Source organism: Centroberyx affinis, unplaced genomic scaffold (genome assembly GCF_046629955.1).
Source record: "Centroberyx affinis isolate AG114_WGS23_722 - 3 ecotype Tasmania unplaced genomic scaffold, CSIRO-AGI_Caff_v1 ptg007162l_1, whole genome shotgun sequence".
NCBI classification, from domain to species: Eukaryota; Metazoa; Chordata; class Actinopteri; order Beryciformes; family Berycidae; genus Centroberyx; species Centroberyx affinis.
In genome coordinates, this window is record NW_027283625.1 from 1 (window position 1) to 17075 (window position 17075).

Consider the following 17075-nt stretch of genomic DNA (forward strand, 5'->3'; position numbering starts at 1 on the left):
ATCACTTTACTGTAAGTTTGATCTCCTGCAGTGTCTCTGTAATATTCCTATAGTTCTCCTAAAGACTTACAGCGTGACTAATGTGACTTTAGTGACCGCACCTTAATCTCTTATAGTATCTCTATAATATTTCTATAGCAGTTTATTCAAAGTTTACAGTTAGTTCAGATTCTTTTCTGTTTTCCATAAGAGAGGAGCAGTGATGAGGAGTAGAGTTCATCCTCTTTACTGTAGTTTTATCTCCTGTAGTATCTCTATAATACTCCTATAGTTCTCCTAAAGTTCTTCTATATACTTGTAGTTCTGTGTGACTTTACAGTGACGTCATCTTAACGTCCATATAGTAAAACTATAACATTCCTACAGCGGCTGTTTTCACAGTTTACAGTTTGCTGGATTCCTCTTTCTTTAAGGGAGGAGCTGTAACTCACCTCAGGTATTTACCATGCCCCACACACACACACACACACACACACACACACACACACACACACACACTCCCCCTCCCCCCTGACCCCACCCACCCATCAATCCAAATAAACGTAAGTTTCCAGACCGAGCCCCCCCCCCCCCCCCCCCCCCCCCCCCCCCCCCCCCCCCCCCCCCCCGCCCGGTTACCGTGGGTCTCTTCCAGGTCACCCCGCGGGTCTTGTGGGAGCTCGCGCCCAGCTCTTTGAAGCCCAGGGACTCGGGCGCGGCCGCGAAGCTCGGGTCGCAGAACAGCCGCCCGGAGCTGCGGCACTGCGCGCGCAGAGAGCTGAAGTCCTGGTTCAGGTACCGGACCGCGTTGGCGTTGGTGCCGAACCCCGCGGCCAGCGCGCGCTTCTTGGCCAGAGAGGAAGCCACCCCGGACATGATGGAGGGATGAAAGAGACAGAAAACCGGAGAAATATTCCTCTCTCTCTCTCTTCACTTCAACACACACAGACAGACTGTGGAAACTTTCTGCACCGATTTACTCTCTCCGCCCCGAAATGACAGGCGGAGTCTCTCTCTCTCTCTCTCTCTCTCTCTCTCTCTCTCTGTCGCTCTTTCTCTCTCTCTCTCTCTCTCTCTCTCTCTCTCTCTCTCTCTCTCTGTCGCTCTTTCTCTCTCTCTCTCTCTCTCTCTCTCTCTCTCTATGTCTCTGTCTCTGTCTGTCTCTCTCACTCTGTGTCTCTGTCTCTCGCTCTCTCTCCAGAGAAGAGGAGGGGTCCTCTCTGTATTTTTATACTGTGTGTTTCCAGTGAACAGATTATGTAATTACAGTTTTGTTTTTTAAAGTGTAACAGAGTCAGATGAGGAAGTGAGAGGCTGCTGGAGCTCACACTGCAGCTGCTGCTCATCTTTCTGTTGATATTCTCTTCATGTTTTCCATTTTTATGCCAAAATATTCCCAGTGTTCAGTTTTTCTACCAGAATGTTCTTCTCATCAGGGAGGAAAGGCCTGGAACCAGACTGATGATACGAAGAAGAAGAAGAAGAAGAAGAAGAAGAAGAAGAAGAAGAAGAAGAAGAAGGAGAAGAAGAAGAAGAAGAGGAAAAGAAGAAGAAGAAGAAGAAGAAGAAGAAGAAGAAGAAGAAGAAGAAGAACAACAACAACAACAACAACAACCACGACAAAGAACAGCAACAATAAAAGTAAAAAATAAAAATATTGTTGCATCCCTGTGTCTCATTAGAATCAGTCCTGGTTCAGGTCTTCTCATAGAGAACCAGTGTGTGTATTGATCAGTTCTACAATCAATATGGAATCAATCAAACAGCTTCAGATCATCAGGTCAGACTGGAGCAGATCAGATTAATAAGGTGAACAGAGCGGCAGCCTGAAACACTCCCAGTCCACCCACACACACACACACCACACACCACACACACACACACACACACACACACACACACACCCCGCACACACACACACACCACACACACACACACACACACACACACACACAGTGTTGCAGCAGATCCAACATGTTGGATCCCAGATACTGAAGATATTTTCATTTCCTTGAACATCCGCAGCAGGTTTCTGGATTGATGTTCTCAAAGGCATCAGAGGTGAACAGGAAAAAGAAAAAAGAGGACATTTTATACTCCATAATATTTATGGAATATGAACACAAATACAGACACTTTTTATTTTAATTTTATTTACTATTTATTTTGATTTTACCTTTGTCTTCTCAGTGGAGAAAGTCAGTTTCATGCTGATAACTAAATAGTTGCTTATGATGAATTATTTATTATTTATGATGCATTCTTTATAAAATACAGCAGATACAGTGAAAATCTCACATTTTTCACTGTTCTTCATGTAAAATAAATAAATCAAACAGACAAACAGCCGGTCAGGTTGTCAGTTAAATGTCTGTTAACATTTTAAAGATATTGTTTGTGATTGTTTTGTACATTTTATGAAACTACAGTAGAATTACCATGTTTTAGAATTGTAAAAAAGTCAGCTGTTCTGCAGACTGATGCAGCAAAACAATCCACTGAACCTGAGGAACCTGAAGAGGAACTGAACCCAGAACCCAGAACCCAGAACCCAGAACCCAGAACCAGACCTGAGCTGTGCTTCATCAGTCGTTTAACCTCCTTCACTTCCCCTCGGCACGTGGTACGTAGCACCATACGTAACATGAGTGGCCACTTGCAGAGCGGGGGGGCGGGGCCAGAGCGGGGGGGGGCGGGGTCAGAGCATCAGAGCAGGGGGGCGGGGTCAGAGCAGGGGGGCGGAGTCAGAGCAGGGGGGCGGGGTCAGAGCAGGGGGGGCGGGGTCAGAGCAGGGGGGCGGGGTCCGAGGGGGAGCAGAATATTTCAAACGGAACGTACTTGTCCTGAAGCAGGCTTAATAATTACAGTGTTTTCTGATTGCTTAGACACTATCTTTGAAACTACAGGCTATTTTTGCAAAACTCTACACACTAACCACAAAACCTGACACCAAACCAGCAAAACATTACACATCTCTTGCAAAAGCAAACAATTCTTACAAAACTCTTCAAACTCTTTTAAAAATAGTGTTTTTGCGTCAATACAGTTCACACAAACCATCATTTGAATAAACACACGAAGCACCAACTACACACTGAAAGTATAAAAGAAAAACACTTGTGGCTTTTGTTTTTTCTGTGTGCAGGGCAGAGCAGTTTGCAATAAAGTTTTGTCATACATGTAGTAAACACACATACACACAGGTATCCAAATGTGTAAAGTATGGATGTGTATCACACAGGTATCCAAATGTGTAAAGTATGGATGTGTATTCTGAACAAAACACACTATCAATACAAATAAGGGGAAAATGTTGGGTTTTTTTTCTCAAAATGTTCTACAGTAAAACTCCTCAAACAACAAAAGCGCAGTAGAAGAAAACAAAAACATTTGTGCTAGAAAAAAAAGAACAGAAAAAAGCTAAATCTCTCCTTCTTTGTGGGTCTGGACATCAGTTCACAGTGTTGTAGAAGTGTGTTACATATTACTGTGAATTACAAACTGAGTGTAAAGCAGAGAGCGTGTTCAGTTTGGCTCACTTGGTAAATGCTTTGGCTACAAGTGTTAATGGTTTCAGAGACAGAGCTTCAAGAATCACTGATAGTGTTTAAACTGTAATATGGAGGAGGGGAAGTGAAGGAGGGGAAGTGAAGGAGGGGAAGTGAAGGAGGGGAAGTGAAGGAGGGGAAGTGAAGGAGGGCCGGGGGAAACGACCAATGAAACGCACCGCTGGAACCTGACACCTGCTGGTGAAGACTAGGTACTGAAGTGGCCTTCTGCTATTGGCTGGTCTTTGTGCCAGGTGATGTCAGCTTCTACAGAGTACAACAGGTGGCAGCTGCTCTTCACCAGCAGGCGTCAGGCTGCACCAGGTTTGGGTTCTGGGTTCAGGTCCTGATCTTTTCCCTGCGCTCTGCAGTCTGACAGCTCAGCCTCATGAATAATTCAGACCGGCTGATGTCACACCACACCCTCACCTGTCAGAGCTCCGCCCCCTTTTACCTGCACACCTTTATCCCAAGACACACTGACTCCTTCACACAGTCACACACTCTCTCTCTCTCTCTCTCTCTCTCTCTCTCTCTCTCTCTCCAGCTCCCTGCAGGCCTCTCAGCAGCTGTCATGTCGAGCGTGGCGGAGCGTCTGGCGGGCCGGGCGGCGCGGCAGCAGGAGGCGGCGGGCGGCGGCTCCAACGCCAACGCCGCGCCCTTCAACTACCAGGACCACCAGAAGCTGCGGAGCGGCTGCCTGCGGGCCCAGAGCCTCTTCTGCGACCCCAGCTTCCCCGCCGACTGGAACTCACTGGGATACAACCAGCTGGGACGCCACTCCTCCAAAACCACCGGGGTGGTGTGGAAGAGACCCACGGTCAGTGTGTGTGTGTGTGTGTGTGTGTGTGTGTGTGTGTGTGAGGGGGGGGGGGGGGAGTCCAGACCTGAGCTGGTGGTTTTATCATTATAATGGAGAGCAAAGATCAAGCAGGAAGCAACAGGAATTTATCTGGAAGCCAAATCTAGAAAATCTCATCAGGACCAAAGTTCCCTTTAATTGATATAATAATTGATCACATTGACCAAATAATATCTGGTCAGATATCAGTCAGCAGGTTTGAAGGTGTTGGTGGTGGTTTTGATGCAGGGACTTTGCCTCAGTGCAAACTTAGTTAAGTTGAAATATAAAATGATAAAACATAGAATGAAGTGGAAGATGTACAGTTTGTTTAGGTGAGATGAAAAAATAAAAAGAATTCACCTCCAAGGCGACAGGCTGGAGCGGAGGATCTGTCAATCATTTGTCATTGGTTTGGTTTGACTGTTGGAAGCTGTGTGACTTTATGAATATTAAACTGTGACTTTATGAATATTAAACTGTGACTTTATGAATATTAAACTGTGACAAACTGAACTGAGCTTCAGATCTGCTGAGTTTCATCTGACAGAAACAGACTGACGTGTTTTTCTGTTCTGATACAGAAACACAAAGAGCAGCTGATAGGAGCCGTTTGTTTTGTCACCTAATCACCTGTGTGTGTGTGTGTGTGTGTGTGTGTGTGTGTGTGTGTGTGTGTGTGTGTGTGTGTGTGTAATGGTCACCATAGCAACCTTTTCTGGCTCAGGTTTCCTGCAGGGAGCTTTGGGACGCTGTCTGTAGCAAACGTCTTAGGCACATGTAAAAAATTATTTTCAAAAATAATGAAATGAAAACTTTCTAAATATCAAAAAACAGATCAGATCAGAACAGATCAGATCAGGACAGATCAGATCAGAACAGATCAGATCAGGACAGAACAGAACAGAACAGAACAGAACAGAACAGAACAGAACAGAACAGAACAGATCAGATCAGATCAGATCAGAACAGATCAGATCAGGACAGATCAGATCAGATCAGATCAGATCAGAACAGATCAGATCAGGACAGAACAGAACAGAACAGAACAGAACAGAACAGATCAGATCAGAACAGATCAGATCAGGACAGAACAGAACAGAACAGAACAGAACAGAACAGAACAGAACAGATCAGATCAGAACAGATCAGATCAGAACAGAACAGAACAGAACAGAACAGAACAGATCAGATCAGAACAGATCAGATCAGAACAGAACAGAACAGAACAGAACAGAACAGAACAGAACAGAACAGATCAGATCAGAACAGATCAGATCAGGACAGATCAGAACAGATCAGATCAGGACAGAACAGAACAGATCAGAACAGATCAGATCAGAACATGGTTTGCATGTTTCTGAATTTGCGTTGTTCCTCCTGCAGCATGATCCGTTGTTTTATTTGCTTTGGATTTCTGTACGTGTTTCTGAATTTACATCCTGTCTGACGCTGCGGCGTGTTTCTCTTGACTCGACTGCTTTGGGCTTTGCGGGTCGTTCTCACCTGTCAGGTCACATGACAGAACCTCAGCTCACAGGCAGAGAGACAGTTCACCTTATTACCATATCTTGTTATTAGTAGAACTTTAATAAAGAGGTTTAGGTAACACTTTACAATAAGGGTCACTAAGTTAAAGGTTAGTTAATGCTTAATAAGCATTAACTAAGCCTTAACTAACAGTTAACTAATGTGTAATTTACGAATGGTGTTCATGTTAACTAAGGTATGCATTTATACATTATTTAATAGTTTATAAAGATGACTATTAAATAATGTATAAATTAATACCTTAATTAACATGAACACCATTAGTAGTAGTTAAGGGTTAGTTAATGCTTATTAAGCATTAACTAACCCTTAATTAATGTTCCCTTATTGTAAAGTGTTACCAAGGTTTATATTAAAAAAAAACACATCTAGGTTAAAATACATTCAAACAAAATTGTAACAAAATTCAACCTTGGTACTGAACATTAGGATTAGACCGATATATTGGTTTGCCAATATTATTTTTCCTATTATCTTTGTAGGTTTCAGTGGAGAGTTTTAGTGTCCCATGATGCTCTGAATGTTTCAGAGGCTTTTCACCCTGATGAGAAGAAAACTCTGGAGGAAACACTGAATGGGGAATTTTTATACATTTTTGGCATGAAAATGTCAAATTTCTGCCGATCAGCAGCTTCAATCCATAAACATCAGTAAACTCACTTCAGTCAAACCCGACTGAATATGATCAGTCTACTTCAGTGCAGCAAGTTAGTAAAGGACACATTAAAAACACTTCCTGGTAATTTGATTAAAAATTAATATGAAACCATTTCCTGGTAATAAAACAGCAGGACAGACTCTACAGATTAACTAGAGAGACATGAGATCTGTGCTGATTTGTCATTTGTTTTTACTTTTATATCGTTTTCAACTTTTATTTTTTAGTTTCAGTTCTAGTTTTAGTTTTAGTATGTTTAACGGTGTAATTCTAGAAGTTCAGAGCAGCTAGTTTGTGTTAGTAACAGGTGTTGTGTGATGCAAACAATAAATCATAAATTCCTTTTAAAATTTGTTTACATTAATTTTTCATTTAGCGTTCAGTAAAAACAAAGATTCTCCGCCCACAATCCACTCTGTTTACTCACATAAACAAAGACATGAAATGACTGTTCCTCACCTTTTGTGTTTTATGATGATGATGATGATGATGATGATTGATGATGATCATTAATCACCTGATGTATCGTCCAATCAGGAGCTGTGTTCCAATCCCCAGTTCATCATTGGTGGAGCCAAGAGGACGGACATCTGTCAGGGGGCGCTGGGTGAGCCACACACACACACACACACACACACACACACACACACACACACACACACACACACACACAGAGTTTCCCTCTATATAAACACACAGCTTCATGTGATTCAGTCCAACACTCAGCTGCAGTTTGTTTCAGCTGCAGAAATAAAATCCATAAAGGAGTAAATCTGCTGCATCGACATCTGTGAGAACCTGATGAATCAGCTGTGAGAAACAAAACAAAGATAACAGAGTCCAGACGAGTCCGTCTGAGCTGACTTCAGATCGGTCTGAGCTGACTTCAGATCGGTCTGAGCTGACTTCAGATCGGTCTGAGCTGACTTCAGATCGGTCTGAGCTGACTTCAGATCGGTCTGAGCTGACTTCAGATCAGTCTGTTCATCAGAATGAACCTGCAACTGTTTTCTCTTCATGTGTCACACTGTTCAACCTGAACACAAGATGTTCATTTACTGAACTATTAACCTGCTGAGACTCTCTCTGTCTGTCTGTCTGTCTCTCTCTCTCTGTCTGTCTGTCTCTCTGTCTGTCTGTCTCTCTCTCTGTCTGTCTGTCTCTCTGTCTGTCTGTCTCTCTCTCTGTCTGTCTGTCTCTCTCTCTGTCTGCCTCTCTCTCTCTCTCTCTCTCTCTCTCTCTCTCTCTCTCTCTCTCTGTCAGGTGACTGCTGGCTGCTGGCGGCCATCGCCTCTCTGACTCTGGATCAGCAGATCCTGAGTCGGGTCGTCCCGCCTGGACAGAGCTTCCAGGAAGAATATGCTGGCATCTTCCACTTCCAGGTGACTCTCTCTCTCTCTCTCTCTCTCTCTCTCTCACACACACACACACACACACACACACACACACACACACACACACACACACAAACACTAATTAAAAAATAACAAACTTCAAAAACTTCAAAAATAATATGAATGTAACAGAAATAAACTGAAGTTACTACTACTGCTGCTACTATCATTAGTACTACTACAATAATAGAATAATCATAAAATTTATCTGAATAGAACTTTAGAACAAACTTTACATAATGCTTTTCACATAAAAGCAAACATCATACTCCAAAAATGAATTAAAACACGTAAAACCAAAAAGACACGAGACAGAAAGATAAAAACTAGAGGGTAAAAAAAATGAGTCTAGTCTATAAAAATAAGTTTTACGAAGTGATTTAATAAATGATACTGATGATACACGAGCTGCTGAAAACACGTCATGTTCCTGTTCTTTCTTTTATCTCTTCATCTTTATTTGTCCTTTTTTCCTCTATAAAGCACTTGGTGACTAATCTGGAATAATCAGTTTTATACAACAGTTAGTTCCGGAGTGATTTGATTGGACGGGAGGCTGATACAGTGTAACAGCACCGGAATGTTCTACTGAAGTTCTGTTGGAACCGTTCCTTGTTACAGAGACACTGCTCTATACAGTCTGTCCGCCATTTTGTACTAGAGTCTGAATTCTCAACGGTTAATTTGATTCACTATAGTTTAAAATACCCATAATGCACTGCAAATTGTAGAGAACAGACAACGTACCCTACAATTTCTCCCGTAAACCACAATGCAATGCGATCGTGTCTCACCGAAGAAGAAGAGTCGTGTTAGGGGGACGGCCCATTATTCCGAAACCGCAATAGTCCGAAAAATGTCCCATATTGGACCGAAAGCCCATTTGTCCGACAGCCCGGAGGTGGTTGGGTTGAGGCTTGGGGTCACTGAGGTCAGGGGTCAGGGTTAGAGCAAGCTGACGGTCCAGGCTGTCAGAAGCCACGGTGGATGGAGCCAGGCTTGGAGACTATTGGGGTTTCGGCATAACGGGCCGATGGAACAATTTCTGCCTTCAAATGGAGCTGGTGAGCTCGTGGTTAGGACATGGGAAGTCGTGTACACGATATGCTTGGCGTTCAAGTGGTGAAGTCCCGAGAGCCCCGCTGCTAGGCAACGCTGCTAATATTAACGCTACTGTCGGCGTCTAGAAGCCACCGAGGCTAACACTTTAGCTAGCTAGCTAGCAGGTAACGTAATGCAGGAAATGCAAAGGCATAATGACAGAGGAAAAAGATGAGGCCGTTGGGAATATCAACATTTTCCTCAGACATATTATAAAATTACTAAGAAAAACTCTATACGACTTAAATTACAATATATTAACTTACCATCCACCGAAAAATGACCTTCCATGGCCTCCGTCATTTCTGAAAACGTCAACAAACCCGTCACAACTCGTGAACTGAATCCCACAGGAGGGGGGTTTCATATGGACTCTCCTCCTGAACACGGTAAACACGACCCCATTTGAAGGCACCATAATCTGTAAAAATCAGTTTTATACAACAGTTAGTTCCGGAGTGATTTGATTGGACGGGAGGCTGATACAGTGTAACAGCACTGGAACGTTCCACTGAAGTTCTGTTGGAACCGTTCCCTGTTACAGAGACACTGCTCTATACAGTCTGTCCGCCATTTTGTACTAGAGTCTGAATTCTCAACGGTTAATTTGATTCACTATATAGTCCACTATAAAATACCCACAATGCACTGCAAATTGTAGAGAACAGGCAACGTACCATACATTTTCTCCTGTATACCACAATGCAATGCGATCGTGTCTCACCGAAGAAGAAGAGTCGTGCCAGTCGCTAGCTTGTGAGCTAGCTAACGTTAGCTAGCTAACGTTAGCTAGCTAACGTTAGCTAGCTCAAATTCAACAATTTATTTGTAATTTAATGTTCAAAACTTAAAAAAATCGATAGGCCTACCTGAGTCCACATCAGCGCTCTGTCAGGATGCTGGTCTGTTGTGAGACTCCCAGACTCCACCTGGTGTTTTCCACCAGACTGACCAGACTGAGACACGACAGTCAACTTCACATTCATATTCAACTCTGCTTCTAGAAAGAGGCGTGATTATTTTCTATGATCGAATCACAGCTGTGCTGATGAACAGTAAAACAGCACTCCCTCTCATATTGCTTAAATAATAATGTGTTTTATACCATGGTCTGGGTGAATACTCCATTTTGATTGGCTGCAGGGTGTCCATTAATTCCTGATAATGGACACCTACTAAGTGGTTCCAGTGAAACTGTCTGTTCACCGTTCTAAATTAATGCGCTGGCTATGTAGCATCAGCCTGTATCTAACATGAGTAACCATAGCAACAGGGACGCAGTCAAAGCCTCCGTTCATTTGTTCGTGAAAATCTTGATATTGATTCGGGGACGATGACATGGCTGATAGCTAGCTAGTCTTGTTGTTAAACATACTGTCAAATTATATTTACTGTTTGTTATTGACTCTGAATGTTGCTAGCATAACGTTAGCATAACGTTAGCTTTCTGGCTCCTAGCTGAGCCAAAGGGTTCTATGAGCTGAGCGGACTAGAAATATCTCCTGCTGCCAAGTCTATCTAAGGTTCGTCCTATTTACTGGAGCAGTGAACAACGTTTCTGTTGCATAAGAACCTTATGGGACGGTAATGATTGTTCCAGGTATTAGTCAAACCCTCAGGTGTTACCAGGGAAACTGAGTTATGACTTGAGAAAAACCTTAGATTTTGATTACAAAACGCATGAAAATATAAATTAATGGTCTTAATTTTATTTTCTTTGGCAAGTGACCATGGTATAAGCGGGATAAGGAATCAGGAATCAGGAATTAATGGACGACGGGGAGGCCAGAGCCGTCCGACACCCCGTTGGGCATTATCTCTTACATAATCTCCTTCTAAAAGCAGACTTGAATATGAATGTGAAGTTGAATATCGTGTCTCGGTCCAGTGGAAAACACCAGGCAGCGTCAGAGCGGCCGGCTCAAAGCTCCACACCAAACCATCTGTGTTCAGCTGCTTTGAAGCGTTTGTATTTTCTCATCACTATTCAGGCTGTAGCAAATAAACTATTTGTTTTGTGCATTAAACAGTTTCCCATCTTTTCTATTTTATGAGTCTCTATTGTTCCCAACAAGGACGAGTGGAAACAGCGTGTCCCTGTCGGCAGGAAGTGATGTCACGCTGTCTTCCTGTGTGTGTGTGTGTGTGTGTGTGTGTGTGTGTAGCTGTGGCAGTACGGACAGTGGGTGGACGTTGTGGTTGATGACCAGCTGCCCACCAGAGACGGGAAGCTGCTGTTCGTTCACTCAGCCGAGGGCAACGAGTTCTGGAGCGCTCTGCTGGAGAAGGCCTACGCCAAGTGAGTCTCCAGTCACATGACCAGGACCGAGTCACATGACCTGGACCGAGTCACATGACCAGGACCGAGTCACATGACCTGGACCGAGTCACATGACCTGGACCGAGTCACATGACCAGGACTCGCGTTACATGACCTGGACTCAACTTGAGTCAGATGACTTGACTTGATGCATGAAGAGAAGACTTGAGACTTGACTTGACTTGGGTTCTGGTGACTTGAAAAGGTTTCTAAAGTCTTGACTTGAGATCTTGTGTTTGTGTAAATGACTTAGATTGAAAGTGATGAGATTTGTTCCAGCAGACGACTGAATTTAAATTCTGTTTTCTGAATTTGTATGGAATGATTGAATTTATTGAAGTTGAAACTGATTATAGAAATCAAACTCATGATGCTCTTACCAAGTTTTTATCCTATTAAAACCATATTGCATTGAAAAGTCCTAGATATTTAGTTTTCTTTAAGATATTAAATTGATACTGGACTCTTGATTTGTTCTGACTTGATTTGCTGTTCTACATTTAGACTTGAGACTTGACATTAATGACATGGACTTGACTTGGACTTGACTTGGTAATCTGCATTTAGACTTGAGACTTGACATTAATGACTTGGACTTGACTTGGACTTGGACTTGTGCTTCAGCCTGTGCTTCGCCACTCTTTCTAAACAGCAGGTGTCTGGTAGCTCTTTCCTGCTGAGCAGAAAGTGAACTGGGTAATTAGCATGAACAGACAAAGAAAAGAGAAACTCAAACTGCATCATCAGAAAATCCAAGCTCCGCCCACACTGTTTGATTGACAGGTGATCTGTAGGAAGTGCAGTGCAGAAACATTACAGTGAAAGCAGGAACTCCAGGATGAATAAACTGAAGTCAGAACACACAGCAGGAGCCACAGTCTGTTTACTCCCAGACTCAGGACACACTGACATGGATTTAATGAAGTGGAAAGCTTTTAGGCTGAGGTGTGTTTGGGAAAGGAAAGGAATCCTATTGAACACACACACACACACACACACACACACACACACACACACACATATACACTGATCTCATCAAAGCATCAGAACAGTTTTGAACAGATTTAACTTCACCTGGTGTAGTGAGGCAGCCTGCCTGTGTTAAAGCAGCAGTGTGTGTTGTGTGTGTGTTGTGTGTGTGGTGTGTGTGTGTTGTGTGTTGTGTGTGTTGTGTGTGTGTTGTGTGTTGTGTTGTGAGGCGGATCAGCGGCTGGGTGGAGGAAGGTTTGCTCAGTAAACACTCACTACCGGCCACAACCTGGAACACAAACAGACCTGCAGATACAGGAGCTGACTCAGCACTTTACTGATTAGCTTACATATTAAATCCTGCTGCTCGCTCTGATTGTTCAGCATCACAGAAACTTCTGTTGTTCAGTTCTGATAGACACATTGTAACCAGGTATCAAGAAAATCCTAAAGTTGAAATACTGGAAAATTTATCCACAAGGTCTGAGATTACTACACTCCTACATTTAAGTTACAGCATCCTGGTTCGATTGATAAAAGATAATAATACATATGAAATTTCTAGATTATTACAGTGGAGGACTCATACATGACACCAGAGACAATTAAGTTTGTTTCAAACTTTAAATTTGAATGTTTGTCTCTTATGAAACCAAACAAGCATTTACATTCATATCATGGAACCTGGAGTACAGTATTTCACCATTCTGAAAGATCATTTAGGTTTAAACAAAAACTCGGCCGTAAAAAAAAAAAATAATAATAAAAAAAAAACAATAACCCAGAAAACAAATCCTACTTTACTTTTACGTATACCTACGTTACTTTTCCCACTAATGAGTAGTGTAAGGGATTACAATCTCAAATTCAGTAATTCCCAGTGAGCTGTGTCACTGTGTCACTTCAGCCTGAACCTCCTTCAACCAGTTCTCACAATTCAAATTCAGTTCTCACAATTCAATTTCAGTTTACTGAGACACACATCCTGGTCGTTGAGGAAGAGCAATCGAGTGCAGATTCTCAGAACTCCTTTTCGGCCAATCAGCACCTCCTTTATGTTTTTGACCATTTCCTTCACTCCCATTGATCCATGGACTTGATAAATGTTGAAGAACGTTTGTTTGGATCATGGATGAGGCGGACTGATGGAGCGTCATGTCCAGAGAACTGAAGGGATCTGGAATTTTCGGGCCAAAAACGTGAAAAGGAGTTCTGTGAATCTGCACTCGATTGCTCTTCCTCAACGGCCAGGATGTGCGTCTCAGTAAACTGAATTTGAATTGTGAGAACTGAATACAGTTTCAGAGCAAATGAATTCAATTTCATAATATTACATTCAGTTTCAAGTTTATTGGAATTCGTTTCAAACTAAAAAATTCAATTTCAAATTATGCTATTCAGATTCAGTTTTTCAATGCAATTATTCAAGTTAAACAATACAAATTCAAATTATGTGATTCAAATTCAGTTTTTTAACACAATTATTCAAGTTGAGCAATTCAAATTCAATCATTTCAGTTTCTAGTGACACATATTTCTGCCCATAGTTTTCCCGTTACTTTGAACTGATCTCAGTCAGGATCAGAGAACATTCTGGTCTGTTGTGGACTTTGTGTTTCAGCAGAACTCCACAGACAGAAACACAACATCCAGTTTATCAAAGCATCTGATACAGAAACACAGAGAGGAGAAAGTCAGAGAAACAAGGAAACACAAAGTATCTGAAGGAGGAAGGGAGCCAATCACTGCTGCTGCTGAGGAGGAAGTGAAGTCATGTGATTAGTGAAGAGTAATTGATCTCAGATTTTCCCCCCCGGCGCCTCCTCGCTCCCGCAGGGTGAGCGGCTCGTACGAGGCTCTGACCGGAGGCTCCACCATCGAGGGCTTCGAGGATTTCACCGGAGGAATCGCCGAGTCGTACGAGCTGCAGGAGGCTCCGCCCTCCCTGTTCAGGATCATGAAGAAAGCTCTGAAGCTCGGCTCACTGCTGGGCTGCTCCATCACCGTAAACAAACTAACCCAAACAAACTAACCCTCCTACTCTGGAGTTTACAACCTCCTCTCTCCTCTCCTCCTCTCCTCTCCTTGTTTCCTCTCCTCCTCTCCTCTCCTCGCCTCTCCTCTCCTGTCCTTGTCTCCTCTCCTCTCCTCTCTCCTCTCCTTGTTTCCTCTCCTTGTCTCCTCTCCTCTCCTTGTTTCCTCTCCTCCTCTCCTCTCCTCTCCTTGTCTCCTCTCCTCCTCACCTTGTCTCCTCTCCTCTCCTTGTCTCCTCTCTTCCTCTCCTCTCCTCCTCTCCTCTCCTCTCCTCTCCTCCTCTCCTTGTCTCCTCTCCTCCTCTCCTCTCCTCTCCTCTCCTCTCCTCTCCTCTCCCCTCTCTCCCTCCTCTCCTCTCCTCTCTCTCCTCTCTCTCTCCTCTCCTCTCCTCTCCTTGTCTCCTCTCCTCCTCTCCTCTCCTCTCCTGTCTCCTCTCCTCGTCTCCTCCCTCCTCTCCTCTCCTCTCCTCTCCTTGTCTCCTCTCCTCTCCTCTCCTCTCCTTGTCTCCTCTCCTCTCCTCTCCTCTCCAGTTATCTAACCCTCAGCTGTAACCTCTGACCCTTTGGTTTCTTACTGCAGTGTGTGTGTGTGTGTCTGTGTGTGTGTGTGTGTGTGTGTGTGTGTGTGTGTGTGTGTGTGTGTGTGTGTGTGTGTGTGAACAGATCAGCAGCTCTAAAGACACGGAGGCCATCACCGGTCAGAAGCTGGTGAAGGGCCACGCCTACTCCATCACCGCAGCACAGGAGGTAAGACAGACAGACAGGAAGTGAGTCTTCTTCTGCTGTTTCACCGCCGTCAGTCGCTCCTGGATGACAGTGATAAATGTGACTGACAGACACAAGCGTCCTGCAGGTCCATCTTTCCGGTTCTCCGGTGGAGCTGCTGAGGATCAGGAACCCGTGGGGCCAGGTGGAGTGGACCGGAGCCTGGAGTGACGGGTGAGTCCTGGACTGTGAGCGGAAGGTCGCCGGTTCAAATCCCGGACCGGCTAAGTGAATTACAGTAATAAAGCTCTCAAACCTCGGTGGGCGGAGCCAGAGAAGGTTTTCTGTGTCTCAGTAACATCAGACTGAAGCTCAGTGAAGAAGACAAGAGGAAAGAGAGGAGGAAGCTAACATTATGAAGCCTAGCGCTCTGCTGAACTGAAACAATACAATCTACCATACTGAGTTAGCTAGGTTAGCTAACTAGCTACCTTCAACATCATGATGAGAACATGAATATATTTTTATTTATACTTTGACCAGAGTTCCTTCGTTGCCATTCAAGTTTGTGCTCCAAAAAACATGGTTATTTGGCTCCGCCCACTGAGGTTTAACTCAACCAATCAGATTATTTCTGCCTCTGAGAAACGTTAAAAAACTACAACTTGTTGATATAACGTCAGAGGTGGAAAGAGTACTGAAACATCATACCATAAAGCAAGGAATCTCCGTCTGTGTGTGTGTCCTTCACATATCTCGAGAACCGTTCGTCCGATCTACTTCACACTTGGCGGGTGTGTTGCTGGGGACCCGAGGAGGTGCAGCATGGGATTGGACACGCCACACGTTCAATATTAATAAACTTTGAATAAACAAGTGAGCGGCGCTCTGTGCAGCGAACGACTGGAAGCTCAGTGTGGAGAGTGAAGCTGTTTGGATGAGCGGCTCCAGAAAGCTGCAAAAAGCAACACCAGAGGCCAAGCAGTCAGCCTGTTCCCAACAGACATGTTCTGAACAGACATGTTCCCAACAGACATGTTCCGAACAGACATGTTCCGAACAGACATGTTCCCAACAGACATGTTCCGAACAGACATGTTCCCAACAGACATGTTCTGAACAGACATGTTCTGAACAGGCTGTTCTGAACATGTCTGTTGGGAACAGGCTGTTGTGAACAGGCGCTGCACTAGTTTTACTCAACTAGAGTTTCTGAATCTGACATTAGAGATACTTGTGAGGCAAATTAGCTCATTACAGCTGTTTCAGAAAGGGCAGCAGATGGAAATACAGTGAAGGTTATTCCTGTAAAACCAGGTTGAACATTATATACTGTAGCTGACTGGGACAGAGAAATGTTTGGTTCATTTCCATTCGCAGAACGAGGCGTATCAGAGAAATAACTCCATTGTCTTGTGGTTGTGGTTTGCCAGCGAGTGTTTGCTGACTATATGAGCAGCCCAGAAACATGCCAACTATTCATTGTGTTGTTTTGTACAGTATGTGCTGATTGCAGACTGTAAGAGCAAAACAACTTTGTCATTAACGTGCGGCTCCTCGTCAGCTCGAAGGAATGGGACGGGGTCCGGCCGGAGGAGAAGTCCAAGCTGGAGCACTCGGCCGACGACGGAGAGTTCTGGTGGGTTTCACTGCCGACAGATCACATGACCACAGAATGAAGATTGATGTCGATGGCGAATGAGACTTAAGGACTAGATTGACTTTGGTGGTGGAAACTATGAAACTATTACTGCTGCAACACTTAGGTCAGGGAAAAGACTCGCTGTATTTAATTAAAAATCTACATCTGTAATGATGTAGTCCCAGTGCAGAAAGCTGTGTGTGTGTGTGTGTGTGTGTGTGTGTGTTTCAGTGTGTTTGTTTCTTGAATCTACATAACTGATTAAATGTTTTGTGTTTTGATAACAGAAGCTGCTGAATATCAATATCAATATCAGTTCTGTATTGATCATGTA

The 17075-nt window shown here is 43.7% G+C and overlaps 1 protein-coding gene across 1 annotated transcript; it reads left to right on the forward strand.

Moving 5' to 3' along the window:
* Positions 1-4101: 4101 nt before the first annotated feature.
* On the forward strand, positions 4102-16738 carry LOC139639349 (calpain-2 catalytic subunit-like; the record flags this gene model as incomplete). The annotated part of the gene is made up of 8 exons (XM_071513434.1): positions 4102-4347; positions 7115-7184; positions 7841-7959; positions 11238-11371; positions 14198-14366; positions 15058-15141; positions 15248-15333; positions 16664-16738. Coding segments are annotated over exons 1-8 (983 nt in total), but the record flags the coding sequence as incomplete, so codon positions are not given.
* Positions 16739-17075: the final 337 nt, after the last annotated feature.